Source organism: Drosophila melanogaster, chromosome 3R (genome assembly GCF_000001215.4).
Source record: "Drosophila melanogaster chromosome 3R".
NCBI lineage: Eukaryota > Metazoa > Arthropoda > Insecta > Diptera > Drosophilidae > Drosophila > Drosophila melanogaster.
Window position 1 is genome coordinate 27307273 of NT_033777.3, and position 15053 is coordinate 27322325.

The 15053-nt window shown below is 47.7% G+C and overlaps 1 protein-coding gene and 1 non-coding gene across 2 annotated transcripts in view; one reads left to right on the top strand and one right to left on the bottom strand.

Annotated features, from left to right (window-relative positions):
• CG3339 (uncharacterized protein) overlaps positions 1 to 15053 on the bottom strand; it is a gene marked incomplete at its 5' end in the record, with an annotated part of 28040 nt that extends 12987 nt beyond the window's left edge. The window contains 20 exons of the mRNA NM_001043297.3: positions 16 to 556; positions 827 to 1872; positions 2021 to 2287; positions 3321 to 4292; positions 4349 to 4837; positions 5928 to 6200; positions 6424 to 6597; positions 6649 to 7023; positions 7086 to 7262; positions 8368 to 8582; positions 8811 to 9373; positions 9948 to 10051; positions 10166 to 10479; positions 10538 to 11037; positions 11094 to 11572; positions 11623 to 11905; positions 12228 to 12872; positions 13723 to 13811; positions 14195 to 14716; positions 14865 to 15053. Coding sequence (NP_001036762.2) covers positions 16 to 556; positions 827 to 1872; positions 2021 to 2287; positions 3321 to 4292; positions 4349 to 4837; positions 5928 to 6200; positions 6424 to 6597; positions 6649 to 7023; positions 7086 to 7262; positions 8368 to 8582; positions 8811 to 9373; positions 9948 to 10051; positions 10166 to 10479; positions 10538 to 11037; positions 11094 to 11572; positions 11623 to 11905; positions 12228 to 12872; positions 13723 to 13811; positions 14195 to 14716; positions 14865 to 15053 — 8217 coding nt within the window. The remainder of the gene's footprint in view (positions 1 to 15; positions 557 to 826; positions 1873 to 2020; positions 2288 to 3320; positions 4293 to 4348; positions 4838 to 5927; positions 6201 to 6423; positions 6598 to 6648; positions 7024 to 7085; positions 7263 to 8367; positions 8583 to 8810; positions 9374 to 9947; positions 10052 to 10165; positions 10480 to 10537; positions 11038 to 11093; positions 11573 to 11622; positions 11906 to 12227; positions 12873 to 13722; positions 13812 to 14194; positions 14717 to 14864) is intronic.
• Positions 11056 to 11974, top strand: asRNA:CR44287 (antisense RNA:CR44287). The gene has a single exon (NR_125277.1).

Here is a 15053-nt window from a genome sequence, read left to right on the forward strand (position 1 = left end):
AATAATATTTATTACCTGCAAGGGAGTCTCCGAATCAATTTGCCCCTCCAGAGACTGATGGGCGGCCAACTCAGACCAAGGCTGAAACTTTAGTGTCTGCACATTCAGTTGATAATCAAAGACAGTGCCTTGGCTGGGCAACTTGATGTCCTTGAACTCGCCAATCCACCACTTGTGGAATTCGCGATGCCAGTCGATGATTACATCTTGACTGAGGGCCGAACCAAAACTCCAAACCGTGGCGTATACAAAGATCGTTTCCAGTGCCATGACCATCGCCTCATGGGACAGCTCGCCGTGATGCAGACTGTGCGGATTTGCAGCTCCTCCGGTTGCACTTCCTCGCCCTCGTCCATCCGCATTTCCTTCATCGCTGTCCAAAAGGCACTCCAGCAAGTGGCAGGTCATCTGGATCATGGCCATGTCCGTGATGGGAGTAATGCGCCGGAAGTCGCGTTGCCGCTGCATCAGGCAGGGAAAGTACTTCTCAAAAAGGGCGTTGAGGATGCCCCTCTCAATCATGTCCACCCTAGTTTCCAGCCAGGAGGATACGTAGCTAATGAAAGGAAAAGGAAGGATTTGTAAAAAAATGTCTGTAAAAAAGATGAAATATAAAAATCTGTTGGCATTCCAATTCATTCGGTTTTTTTTCGCGAGTTCAATGGAGTATGACATTCTACATCCCATCGAATATTTTATTGCATTGTTAATGTTTTAACACTCGCACGAAATGTATTGTAACATGGTAAAAATTGAAAATAACGGTGTTCAACCGTTTTTTGAGTATATATATATATTTTTTACAATGCTATTTTGGATTACTCACGGCGACCAGCCCAAATCCTGCGGATTGATGTACAAAATGCCCGCGCGGGAAACTGTGGCTGGAGTTGCTGCTTTCAGGTGTCCCACCTCGAAAAGCAGACGCATCTCGCGCTTCAAGGATATTCTCTCATTGCTGGCCAGGGTCAGAATCTTGTTGTCGTCCATCAGCGTGTTAAGACTCTCGATCCACATGGGATCAATGTCGCCGTCAAGGACTATCCACTTGGGATTGCCTGGTGGCATGTTGGCCTGCTCCCTCATAATGGAGGAGAACAAGCCATCCTTCCACTCCCTCGTCGTGGGATTAACGATGCCGAAGAGCTCGTCATTGGACAAAGCTTTCGGATTGAGGACATGGCACACGGGCTTCAGCTTCTGGATGCGATAGGTCTCTCGTAGGGTTTGCCAGATCTTAGTCTTTCCAGTGCCCGCATTGCCCACTATGAAAACCGAGTGTCGCACATCGAGGAGCTCCTGCAGTTGCACCACCTTCATGAGGAATCCCTCCTCCGGCTGCAGTTTAATTTCATTCACTGCCCTCCGGATGGTTTTCTCGAACTCAAAGACCCGCTTTCGTGGGACATCCAGGGCCGGGAAGAGGTCACCAATGAGACCCATAAATATGGGTACATCCTCCGTGACAATCTTGGGTATGTTGAAGTCGCGTAGTGCTCGCATCAGAACCTGATCCTCCGGTCGACTGTGGTCATCCCGCTTGAGAGTGCCCGCTACAACCAGGACGGACTTAATGGCACGCAGACCCCAATCGTAGTGATCCTGCTTGGACAACAGCTCCTTGCACAGCGTGTACAGGGTGATAAATTTGCGGGCCAGCAGACGGGCATCCTGGAAGCCTTCGGCCATTAGCATAATCTCACAAATCAAGGCGAAGTCCGGCACAATCATGGCGCATGGCCGGAACAGGGTCTTCAGGTTCTCCGGCAGCTCAGTTCGGCCGGCGTAGCCGGGATTCATGGTGATAAAAATTCCGACCGACGGCTCCAGCGAAATGCGCTCGCCCATAAAGATAAATTGGGTTTTATGCATCTGTAAACAAGGAAGAGGAGAAGGAGCAGTACAGAGGACAGGACACCACTGGTCTGCGAGGTCCTGGTAAAGCAATCAATGCAGAACGGTGCAGGATGGCGAAACAGAGGAAAGGTGACTGAAATCAATTTGCAAGCGGGCGGCGTACCTTTATCGCCTCCTGTATGGTCTTCACCTGGACGGCAACCACGGACAGGACCTCCACGCAGATGCGATTGAACTCGTCAAAGCAGCCCCAGGCTCCCGTCTGGGCGAGTCCTTTGTAAATGTTGCCACAAGATTTGTAGTCCATTTGCTCCGAGCAGTTGAAGACATAAACCATTACGCCCAGGGCGCGTCCCAGGTCCTTGGTGGTTTCCGTTTTCCCAGTTCCAGCCGGTCCAGCGGTCGCTCCGGCCAATCGCAATCGCAGGGACTGGGAAGAAACCAAGAGATATTCGTTGGTAGAGGTGGCATATGTAAATTGGTAGCTACATTTATTTTCCACTAACGAGTTGTTTAATTTGCCGCAGGCGGCAACTCCAATTTGAATACTGCTTCGCAAAACTGATGCGATGCGGTTTTGTGCAATCACCTGGTTATGCTGCACTCAATTTAAACGTATTTCTCAATTGTCGAGAATGGCTGCCTGAAGGATGTTCTTGACTTGAAAATAGGGTATTTACTGAAAATATGCTGTAAGATATTCTGAGCTACGCAGATGGATTGCAACATATATTGCCAATAGGGATTGCCCCTAAATTTTTACCTCATCAAGAAGTTTTTTTTTATTGAATGTAATTATTGTAATCAATTTCAATGAAGTATTTATTAAAACTATCCTAATTAAGATGAGCTGCGACATGTTGCAACTGAATGCAATGAGAAGTGCTATTGATGCCAATGATTCGGAAATATGATATTTATTGTAATGTGAAATATGAACATGATTGCATTTGACATGTGTGATTGGTTTTCTCCGATGTTAGTTTTCACACCTAAATTTTGTGAAACTTTCCGACACATTTTTAACAATATGATTCGCGGGTGTCAGTGATATAACATCTGATATGGCAGCAGTCGTGCATGAAATATTTGACTGTCAATGCAATAATCTGCGCTTTTTGCACACGCAAATACATTTAATTTATTGAATTTCCGCCCTTTCTCATTCTTGTCACTCACAGCTATCAGTGGGTTTTTGTCTCAACTGACTTTAACTAGCTGCTGGTTTTAATATATTCAAGCCACGGGACATTGGCTTTCAATTATTCAAAGCCGGGCTATGGACTTTACATTTGTAGCGGATTTCCGCTGCTAAATCCATTAACGCCCCCTGGCAGGCGTTGAAAAGGTTTATATTTAATTCAGGACTCGTTAGAAAGGATTTGCATGACTACAATGTGCAAGTTATTTGCCTTTATTCAATTAATATTGCGTATACGCCACGTGGCATTCGTTTCACTTACCTGCGTCAAGGTGATATAACAGCGATCCGTTAGCGGGGTAATGACCAGTCGGGAGGTGTTTCCCAGATACTCGTAGGCATACCGAAACTCCGCATCGCAAATGTTCGCAAAGCAATCCTCATCGCCTCCTCCACAACTTATGGCCGTGCTGGCCCGGCCACTGGAGCTACCCGCCTGGTCATCGTCCCATCTGTGGCGCAGTTGGCTCTGCCACTGGAAGGCCAGCGAGTTGTCCACCTTGGAGGCTATGATCTTGCCCACTACATCGCGGGAATGCACATCGATCGTACAGATGGTCATGATCTTCTGGCGATCTCCGGGCGACAGTTCGCCCAGCAGGAGATTAATTAAGGCATTCAGCTGGGCAATCTGTCGCTTGTGCAGCTCTTTCATTACACCCTCGTAGCCCTCCTCCATGCAGCCAAAGGATCGGTTCACGTCCGCCGTCCAGCTGATTTGGCTGCAGCACAGCGCCACCTGGGCGGGCCAGTCGTAGAGCCAGAGTTCCCGCGGCTTCTCCCCAAAAACGCGCAGGGCGCGCCGAAATAATTCGTGCAGGGTGCTCCTCATTTGCTGGATAATGGCCCTGAGCCACAGTTCCACTCTCCCGCCGCAAACGATAAACGCCGGTTGATCCGGATCGAAAGAAACGAAGGGCACATACTCATCATTCTCCTTGGAGTGCATGCCCAAGGCATTTGGGGTATTGGTCTCGTACTGCAGCCGAAGGATGGAATCGAACAATTTGATGAGGTGTCGGTCAATCACCTGCGGATTGTTACCGTTGGACAAGATGTCCAGCAGATCGGCGGCGGAGATGAAGTAGAAGCGTGGAAAGGCCAATCTCTTGGTCTCTAGGTAATCATTTAGAGCCTTCTCGCACACTGCCAGTCGATGTTGCAACTGCAGCAATTGGGCAAGGACATCGTCGTGTCGCAACACCACCTGCATGACCACCCGAACTTCCTGCACCTATAGAAGAATCCTAAATCCTCAAATGTTCATGAATGTTGCATGTGATGACCCACCTTGGCTAGAAGAGCCGTAAAGTCCTCATCGATCCTCTCAAAGTTTGCCGCATCCGCTGGCAACTGGGCGCGTATATCCGCTGATCCGATAAAGATACATTCTAGGTAGATCCACTTGCGCTGCACCTCAAACCAGTTGACAATCAGAGTATCGATGCCTCCCAGGACTTTTTGCCAGTGGGTGAGCTTGTCCAGGAGGTACTCAATGTGCTTGGAAGTTGAGATATTCTGCAGCTGCATCTGGTTGTCATCTAGGGTTTCGATGAGCTCTTCAGATACCTTCAGCAACTGTATATGTGGACGGGTGTGGTGCTGCTCCAGCTCGAATTCCAGGTGCGCCCACGTGGCCTTGATCTCGTCGAGCACTTTCGTCACTGTCATCTCCTTGATGGCACGGTCCACAGTGTTCTTGATATCCTCCTCGTGATGCTGCAGCTGCAGGGTCAGCAGTTGGGCCAATCTTGTGGATTTGTTGCATTTGTACGACAGCTGCAGTGTGGAAATCATATATTACGCATACGCCTAGTCGGTCTAATTATTCCGAAATTTGAATGCATTTCAATGGATTTATGGATGTCTCAAAAGTCAGGGGATTAATTCATTAGCAAAACACTGCGTTGTATTTTGTCTCAACAAAAATATTAAAGTATATTTTTTGCAAGCAATGTGTAAGTTAGATAAAAGTCATTAGCATACTGAAACCTTTTTACGACTAAGAATTTTGGTATTAATATTTAAATATTTATATTCGTGTAGACTAGTGTAATTGATTGCTTTGAATGTCAATTAGAAGTTTCCTCGTCGCTCTCGGCACACAATATTAATCACACATTTCGACCGAATTTTGGTAAATTAAATAATTAACAGTAGTGAGCTATGCTGTCCATCAGCCAATTGTTAGTTGTTAGTGCTATTATGTAATGGAGAGAACACGCCCCATAAACTGGAGGAATGCCATTGAACAATGCACATAATCCGGAACCCAGGATGACCGATGCCTAGTGGCCGTTTTCTGATTGGACTTAGATGAGCAAATGCGATAACTACATTTTAATACATGACTTCGAATGAGGAAGACTGATTTGGTTTCGTATTACACTACTGATTATAATTTACACTTACCAGCTCCTCCATGGAATGCTGTCCACTCAGCTGAGCATGAAGAGATAAGCGGGAATTTTGATTAAGTTTCAGTTATTTATGCGACCTTTGATCTATGTGATACAATCTAATTGCTGGGATAGTTTGAAAGATTCGCATTGCTTGTTATCAGTGTTTCTTTGATTGGGCAAAAGCACAGGCAATCACCAGATGTGTCCATAACCTGTGACAGGCCCTGCAGCTCCAGCTCCAGTTCCAGCTTCCGAGGTTTTCAGCTCGCTGTTTAACAACACATCACCTGCGCTAATGTGTTTGCCCAATGTGCGCCATTGTGACCGCCATGTAAACTGGGCACAAAGAGACATCAGCCGGCGGCCAGATTGCCGGCTCCATTGATCCAATATTGGCACGCTCAATCATTTGGAAAGACACACACACACATATTCCCTACCCCATTCGCCATTCCCATTGTGCTCACCTTTGTTAGCTGCATCAGCTCCATCCAGTGGCGCTCCGTAATTGCCGGATTCTGCAGCTCCGTGATGGCCCTCAGCGAGGCGACCAGCTCGCGCAGCACGCCCACTATGTGAACGTATGGCGCCCACTCGCGGATGCACTTGTCCAGGGTGCGCAGGTCGCGGGTGAACTTCTTGCACTCGTGCTCCATGTCATCGGTGTCGATGAGCAGCCAGGGCGTGGCGTGCCACGCCACGATGCACGACTCGATGACGCGCACAAAGTCCCACAATTGCTGCCGGCGATGGGTCAATTATTAGTTTTGCTGTGCTAACAAGGATATGGTTGAGACAACCCCGTTTCTAGCGCTAGCTTATGAAGCAACAAAGGGAGTTGGTTTAAAATAATATTAATATTGTTAAGTACTAAATGTTGCCAACGGATATATTTAAGCTTGAGATGTATTTATATCTTGTTATTTCCCATATATATAAAATGATTAATTGACATGTACCCACCTTGACCCTTCTCAGCTCCACCTCGCAGAACTGCAGGGTTGCAGGATCGGGTGGCTGGATGTCAAGAAGTCGGGCCCAGCGCGTGTAAAGGCGCTGCTGTCGGCGGAAGCGGTGCAACCGAAGGTAGACTTCATCGCATACATCGTAGACTTGCGGGCAGGGCACCCGAAAGAACTGGAAACAAAATGTAAATATAATGGAAGCCACATTTCATTCGCCACTCACGGGCATCTTTTGGAACTGCCGGGCATAGTGTTGCAGGTGGCAGGTATGCAGGCCGATGAGAGCGGTCACACGTTGTTGCTGGTGGAAGCGGGTGTCCTGCAGCGCCTCCTGCTTAACGGTACTCGAGTGCTTCAGTTGCTGCCACTGTTGCGGCAACTGCTCGATTCCACGCAGCAGCTGCGGCTCGAACTCCACATTGTAGGTCTTCAGTAGACCCATGATCTCCTTGAGCGGCTTGAACACATTGTCCGCATAGGGTTCCCTCTCCCGGATCTCCGACATAATGGCCAAGACGCGAAGCAGGGTGGCAAAGTCCTGGCGAGCGATGTGCAGCTGGAGTGTCTCGAAGCCGCGAGCAATGAAGGCATTCAACTCCTGCAAATGGAGTGTTCCCTCCATTTAAAGTGTATTCTAACTTTTTGGGGTGCGGGTCTCACCTTCAGAGTTCCCTGGACGTAGCGGAGTAGCCACTTCTTGCACATGTGTGACCACTTGCAGGCCAGATTAAGGAGTCCATACTTGAGGGGCTTGATATCGAGGGCCAGCCAACCGTTGATGCACTCCCTGTTCTCGCACTGGTCAATGGCATCATGCACTTCGTTGTAGTTCTCGATCTGCAAAAAATGTGAATGTTTATGGAGTGACAACATCCTTTGATTGGGCCCTACCCTAATTTATTTGCTAATTTGCCACACATGGGTGTTTCTCATATGTGTGTGTGTGTGGCAGGATAAGTCCCAATGTGCTGTGTATATATTACAGTGGGTTCTACTGCTGCTGTCGGTTTATTAAGAGGCACCAGCTGCCTCAGAGGCAACACAATGGCTAGTCATAAATAAAATGCCGGCCAGTGATTTTTCGTGCCCTATGCCGGAAGTGGGGCATCACTGAACTTATGTCTGGGAAGCTTCTATGTCAAAAATATGTTGAAAATCATCGAGTGATCATCACAGAAGGAATGAAGTTTTTGCTGGAATTCCAATATTAAAAGCAAACTATTGATAGAAAATTATCTATTGAAACTCGTGCCTCTTTTATCAAAACATTTGATAACTTTCAGGAAGTCAAGTTTGAACGTGTTGAACTTAAGATTGTGCTTAAGATTAGACCATTTGCAGTTCGAGGTTTTCCTTCTGGCGAATTTCCCTCATTTTATTGGGCAACACCCAATTTCCCGCCATGTCCGTGCACTTTGACCATGATTTGTTGTTGCGTGTGTGTGTGTGTGTATGTGCGAGTGCCTGTTGGGTAATTTATTGCATACTTTTCGGGGCGTTTGATAATTGTTTAAAGAAAATATTACGCATACGTCGGCGATTTGCCTGCTGTGCTTTAGGAAGTGGGTTCCAGTTGCCACCAGAACATAAGTCAACGACGCCATGTGGTGGTTAAGCAGTTGTTTGGTGTTTTGCTTTCTTTCGTTCGGGGATCCTGTGCCTTTTTTCGCTTATTTCCTTCTTGGCCCGGTCAGTTGCCACACATTTGACCCTAAATGGTTGGCATTTATCAAGCGTTATTGGTCTCAGGGGCTACATGGCGTAAATTGTGTGGCTGCCAATTGAGCGACCCAGTCTGCATTCCTCCGTCCGTTCGTCCGTCCGCCTCATCCACCCCCCACTTCTTATCTGCTCCCAGAACTGTGGGGTGTGAGTGTCGCAGCCACTAAAGCTGTTGGCATTCGGCACCCCGGGGGCATTTCCTTTGCCTTTTCCGGCTCACCTCCTTTTTGAACGTCTCCATGATGGCATAGCCGCCAGCGCTGACGTGGTGCGTCTGCTCCCTGGCTGTTTGCATGCACGCGGCCAGCACCTCGCTGCTCTGCTGGGTCCACAGGAATGCATAGGCCTGGAATTTGGCAGCGTAAGCCGATGCCGCCGCCACCGTATCCGCCAGGGCATCGCGTATCGCCCTCTCGAGCATTTCCAGGCCATCGGCTGGGATGTGGAAAAAAAAAGAGGATGAAAGGAACTGAGATCTGAGCAAAATATGGTGCCATACTGTAACTAAAGTAGCCTGGTGGAATTTGTTCTTCAACTTATGCACATTAACTTATCGGTAATTTATTGAATATAAAAGGGGAACCAAATATACGGAAGTATAGATATGCCCTAAGATAGGGTAAATCGCAATGCGACCACTTATTGGGGTGGCGAAATCCTTACCAGTGCATTCCATTTTTTGACTGTACGCCTTGGCGGCAGCCAGCAGGTTGAATTGCACGGCCTGCGGCTTTGGATCGCCTTGCTCCTGCTCCAGCTCCAAGTCCTTCTTCTTCCTCTCCTGCAATTCCTGTGCTCGGTCCTCTCTTGGCTCCCACCTCAGCTCCTGTTCGTAGTCCACCGTCGCCGTGTCGTCATCTTCATCATCCTCTGACGGGGCATTGTCAGCCACAATTCTTGGCATGCAGTCGCATGTCTGTTTTATATCGAGCAACAGCTGCTCCACAATTTGTTGAAAATTATTTTCCACACTTGCATCAAAGGCGGGCGAAAAGCGTATTTCCGTTTCCGTCAGTTCCAATTTTACTTCGAAGAGTGGAGCATCGTTGGCTGTGGGCGGTGCGCCACTAGCACCCGCTCCCGCAGTGGATGTCGCCTGTGGCGTTGTGATTTGCTGAAGGACTAACCTCGCCATGCCGGCTGAACAGCCAGGATCCACTGGTGGAGCTGTTGGCGTCGTCGTTGCTGTTGCTGTTGCTGTCATTTCTTTGTACAAATACTCTAAACTGAATTACACGGCGTATGAGTAATGTGAAAATTAAATTTAGTGTTCAGTTTGCTTTGCAGCTTATTTCGTTTGCAGGCTGAGACAGCCACGCCCCCAATGTGGCCCCCCTTCCCCTTCCCCTATTTATTTTTGGCCGACGTTGTCTGCATGCAATCACGAAAAGTGCCGCTAAGTGAAACATGCAATTGACGCATGAATGCTCGGCCCCCGGCAAATTTGTTGTTGGCATTGTTTGCCCCCATATTGCTGCGGTCGCAAAGTGTGGTTCTTGCAGTTGCAATTCCAATTGCACTTGCAACTTGCAACTTGCACTTGCAGGTGTCTTTCATTTTTGCGGTTGCAGTTGTGCGATTTCGTGCTCATTTACTTGATTAGTTCTGATGAGACATGAAAGGAGCTGCCAGCGTGCCGAAATGTAATGAAATAGTTGGCTGTCTGATGAAGAAGTGCAATTGATTGGCGATGAGTGCTACTGACAATGATGATGATGATGATGATGATGATGATGATGATGATGATGATGATGGTAGTGGGAAATTCAAGTGCTAGGTCGGTTCGGGTTGCTTAAAAACCTTATTCTCATCGCCTCCCGAACTTCGCGGCAGATCAACTCATCCACGCTGGCCAAATATTTGTTGTACTGCCGCCGCTGCTCCTCCGGAAATTCACGAATAAACTGCAACGAAGACAGACTGATAGCTTCAAACATACAGCTTCACATAGAGGATAATCATTTCAAATAGCATAATGCAGGATACCTTAAATCCCTTTAAAGTGCCTAAAAACCCACCTCCTGCACACTTAGATCTCTGGAGTACAGCTGAAACTCCTGCGACTCATAGTTGAAGAACAGACAGAAGTTGGCAATCAGCAGGCGATTGAGCAGCATCTTGGTCTCATCACACTGCAGCAACCGCAGACGCACTCGGTCCTGTTGGTGGCGCAGATCAAGTAGATTGCGACCGTATAAGCTGCGCTGATGCAGTGGCTCCCGGCTCCAGCGACGCATGCTGGCCAGGATGGCATCCAGGTTGCCGTGCGATTGCTGCAGGCGGGCAAATAAGTCGCGACTCTGCTCAAAGATGCCCGCCACAAGTTCATCATCTGTTATTTAAATAAATTTCTTCAGAGATTCTCTCCAGTATTGATTGATTGCTCTTACTGTAGTTGCGCCATGTGAGTTGCTGGCAGGCCACTTCCACGTGCTCGTCGATGGACGCCAGGTCATTGCGAATTAATTGAAGCTCAGCTGCGGCACATTCTCCGGAGCGGATGCCATTGTAGAACTCCCCAATCTTGATGAGCCGTATGCGACGTTCCCAGTAGGCATCTCGGTGGCCATAGAGTGTGAGCAGTGGCTCTGGCAGCTGGAACAGATCACCGGATAAACTGCCAGTAGCCTGTAGAGCCAACAAGTATTTCGTCTCCTTCAGCAGGGTAAACAGTACTTGGGAGAAGTTCAGGTGGAGCTGGCTAAGATCCTGGGATCGTGACAGAACCGATTCATCAAGTCCCTGGATGATGAGCTTATCAACGCACTCATGCCATGAGATCCAGATTTTCATTTGCAGATTACTCAGTTTGGTGGTCAAAATATTGCGACGCGAGAGCAAGGAATTCCACTGTATCGGTAGCGTCTGCAGCTCCGATTTTTCCTTCAATCTAATATTTTCAGTGTATATAACATAGTTTTAGAGGATTTCTTCGAATGTACTTACAACTGCTCAACGAGTTGGCTTAACTCCTTCGCTCCAAACTCATCGCATCGACTTATATGCTGCTCCAGCCACATCATGGCATTCGCAATCGGTGGAAAGTTGTTGGCCAAAGGTAAAGCGGCCAAGCCACGTATTTCGTAGCCCAGCAGGACCTCCCCCACACTATCCTCCAGCTGCTCCATTTCAGTGTCGTAGATAAAGAGGATATGCGGCAGGACTCGGGCCAATTCCGGTCTCACAGCTTCGCGTTGCAGCAGGGAGCCAAACATCAAAGTCAGCCGGAGCAAGTGCATCCAGCTGTGACATTGTTCAAAGGCCTGCAGCAAAACTGTGGCCAGCTTCTGCTCCAGCAGCTGCATTCGGCTGAAGAACAGGGTTTGCTCCCGTCGAAAGCATTTCCATTTGCTGGCCACCGTGGCGGTGAGATCGATGTCCACGTTGCTCCACTGCTCAAAGAGCACTTTAAACTCGCCGAAAATCTAGGGTAGAAAAATCGCACATTAAACTTACACCCAAGCTCTGTGCTCACCTCTCTGACGCGTTCAGTCAGTATTTTGCCCCGCAATCCGCCCACTTCCAGCTTCTCCAGCTGCTGGAACTGCACCGCTGCCTCGAAAACCTGGCGCAGCTCCAACAGTTGGAGCGAAAAGCCGTCGAGTGTTTGGCCAAACACATCCTCGTGGCAGAAGCGCCACAGCTGCTGCTGGTCATCTGGCGATGGAGATGAAGCCACCGCAGCTGCTCCTTCGGAAAGAGCGGGCAGAAGGACCTGGCTGCCGGCATAGCGTTCCTTGTAGTCCAACATTCGTTGCCTGCGGAAGATTAGTTGTACTATAACTGTACTATTACATATTTATAACTAACTGCAACTAACTTTAATGAAATTGTAATGCGTCTTGAAATTGAACATTAAATTTGTAATTGAATTTTGGAAGTTTGCTAACAGTAATGCTGAATGGATTGGATACTATTCAAATTGTGCTAATGCTTAACACAGATGAATGTTTTCAGGTTGTTCAATTTCTACACACATCATGAATTGGTTCTTGAATTATATAACTGTGAAAATGGTGTCAAATGATGCCACGAATGAATATTTAAGTTAATACACCTCGTTAAGTAAAGCAATCTCACTTGAAAAGTTCCAGAACCGCGATGGTTCGATTGATTTTCAGTAATCCCTCATCGGCATCGCCCTGGAAAAGCAGCTGCAGCTCGAGATCCTCGGCGGCTCGATGCACCAGCATGTTGCATATGCAACGCAGCAGGACACTCATCCTTTGGGTGCTTCGATAGTATCTGGCATTGCTCCACACCAGGTGCACGATATGGACGAGTGGCGCCACCAAATCGTGACCATTGCTGAACTGAACCGAATTAAATGCGGCAGTCTGACGTAGCAACGGCTGCAGCCAAAGGGACACATCCTGTGCCTCCAGCCAGGCTGCCACCAGTTTCCGGAAAGCGGTGGCATATGGCTCATAGTAAACCGACTCGATTCGCTCCAATATCTGGGCCAGAGTCTTGTGCGTGGACTCTCGCAGCTGTTCGTAGATGTTCTGTAAGTTGAGCTTCCGGTTCGTCCAGAATCCAATCTCCTGGGCGGGCAAGGAAACCAGTGTTATGTACTTTGGCTGATGTCCGGCCGACTGGGTGGTCGAGCCCAGTGGTTGACACTCCGAGCGCTCCAAGACAATGTCATGCATTTGGGTAGTCCAATTTATGAACATCTCCTCCAGTAGGTTTCGGAATTTAGGATCTAGAGCCGGTCTTAAGTGACTGTAAATATCAAGACTTCATTAAACATCGCAAAAGTATAATTAAATATAATTGTTTGTTCGATGTCTGCCCTTTAAATTTAAGTACTATAATTTGAAGTTTCGTTATACTCTACTTGTTCTCCAATGATTTTAAGTTCCTAAATTGGTTTTATTTTCAATTTTATTACAAGTAACTTTGGTTCATGGCGAAAACTCTTATAATGAGCGGAAACATTTATTGACCTAATTCGCAAAAAATTTGCACTTGACTTCCCCTTTTTATGTTGCCATTTTTTTTTTTCATCCTTCCGTAGTTAGTTTTCAACAGCTAACTGATACCAATCAAAATGGCTTGATGGTTTATTTTGATTTTGCTGTTAGTTGGCTTTCAATTTTGTCTTTATTGAATCGAATCGAACATTGTGAGTTGTTGGAGCAAAAATCTCAAAATTAATATATTGTAAAGGCTCTTGACATGTGTACCGATGGCAATTTTGGCTAAATTCTGGACAATTTTCTTAACAATGCTGATGGCCAGCTCACGATTGCTATTTCTTTTAATAGTTGTAATTTAATTAAAAGCATTTGTATGATGGGAAAATAATCGAAGTACACAAACAGTTGTGTATGTATGGCCAAGGGGTAAACAACTTGAATTTTCCCCGGAATTTCTGGCTAAATAAATTTCGACCAATTCATGCGAAAAGTTATGCCAATGAAAATCAATTTGGTATCATGAATAAGCCTTTCTCTCTCTGGCCACATAAACAATACCAGATAGCTGCTGGGGCGACATCTTCCACTCCAAGGAGCTGGAGGCCAGGGCGGAACTCTAAGACAATGGCCATCCTCCGATGGCTGGAACTTACCCTTGACTCACGTGGGCAAACACTTCCTCGACGATTGTTGGCGAAACTAATAACGATAAAATTGTGCGATTGTTGGTTTTGCCCTTAATCTGTTGGGATAACAATAAAGTATATACAGACAGAATGTATACGTATCGCCCGTAGACACATGAAAAGTTTTGCCAATTAAGCGAAATACTTCCAAGACAATGGTCGGGAGTCGCTCCAAATGGGATCGGTTGGGCACGCGCCTCCTCCGTTCCTACTCGAATCCTCCGCCCCACTGCACTCAATTAGATTAATTTGATGAGATACCGCAGCTGCCAGCTGCACTCAGGAAAAAATGTATCTTCTTAATGAAATAAGGAAATAACAAGTTGTAAATACTAAATCATAATCGCATTGCAAGATGCCTACTTAGAACTCAATTGAATAAAAAGGAAACCAATGTTAAGCTCGACTTTTTCCTGAGTGCACCACCAGAATAACCCACCTCGGTCAGTGTGTTCCGCACTTCCTTGATGCGCGCCTGCAGATCCTTGCGCACAATGGCGGGCCACTGACTTTGAGCCTGCTCCAGGAGCGGCTGAAGAACGTCGTCGAACAGCAGCGACATGGTCTCGATTTTGCTGTGCACCGGGAAGTCGCCGTACAGCACGCTCTCCGCAAAATTGGATGCTGTCAAGGGTCCGTCCGAAGTATTGCGGCGCACAAAGTAGGCGCACTTGCCACGTGGCACGCCGTCCAGAGTCGTGAAGCTGGAAGAGGCGGGTGGCAGCGGGATGAGCAGAGCACCGGGCGTGGCAGACACCACGGCAGAAACGGCGGCCGTAACTGTGGCCATCGCCTCATCTTCGGCGGGCAACATGGCGGATGGAATGGAGCCACGGGCACTCTGCACCGAATACGGTAGGTACAAGTCGCTGAGGCAGCTCCTGGGCACCAGATCTCCGCCCGGACTGAGAGTCATCACCAGGACACGACGGTGGCCATGCTGCCACTCCACAACAATGCGCTGCACGCAAAGTTGTGAAAACAATGACAACATGATTCACTTGCATAATTTCATATATTATTTAAGATAATAATTTTATTAATTTGATGATGGTATTGTTTTTCCTTCATTCCCGGTATTTCATCCCTGTTTTATAATGGCAACTCACCCGCAGGTCATCGCATGCCATCATTTTGGTCCATTTATCTGGCTTAAGGCGCATTGTGGTCGTTGTGTAGGCGGCCACCCGTTCCAACCTGGCATCACTGTAGTCACGCTGGACGCGCTGGCGACCGCTGGTGCTCCCGGCGGGCAGGCCCTCCTCATCACTGCTGGCCATTGCCGCCGCATCGGACAT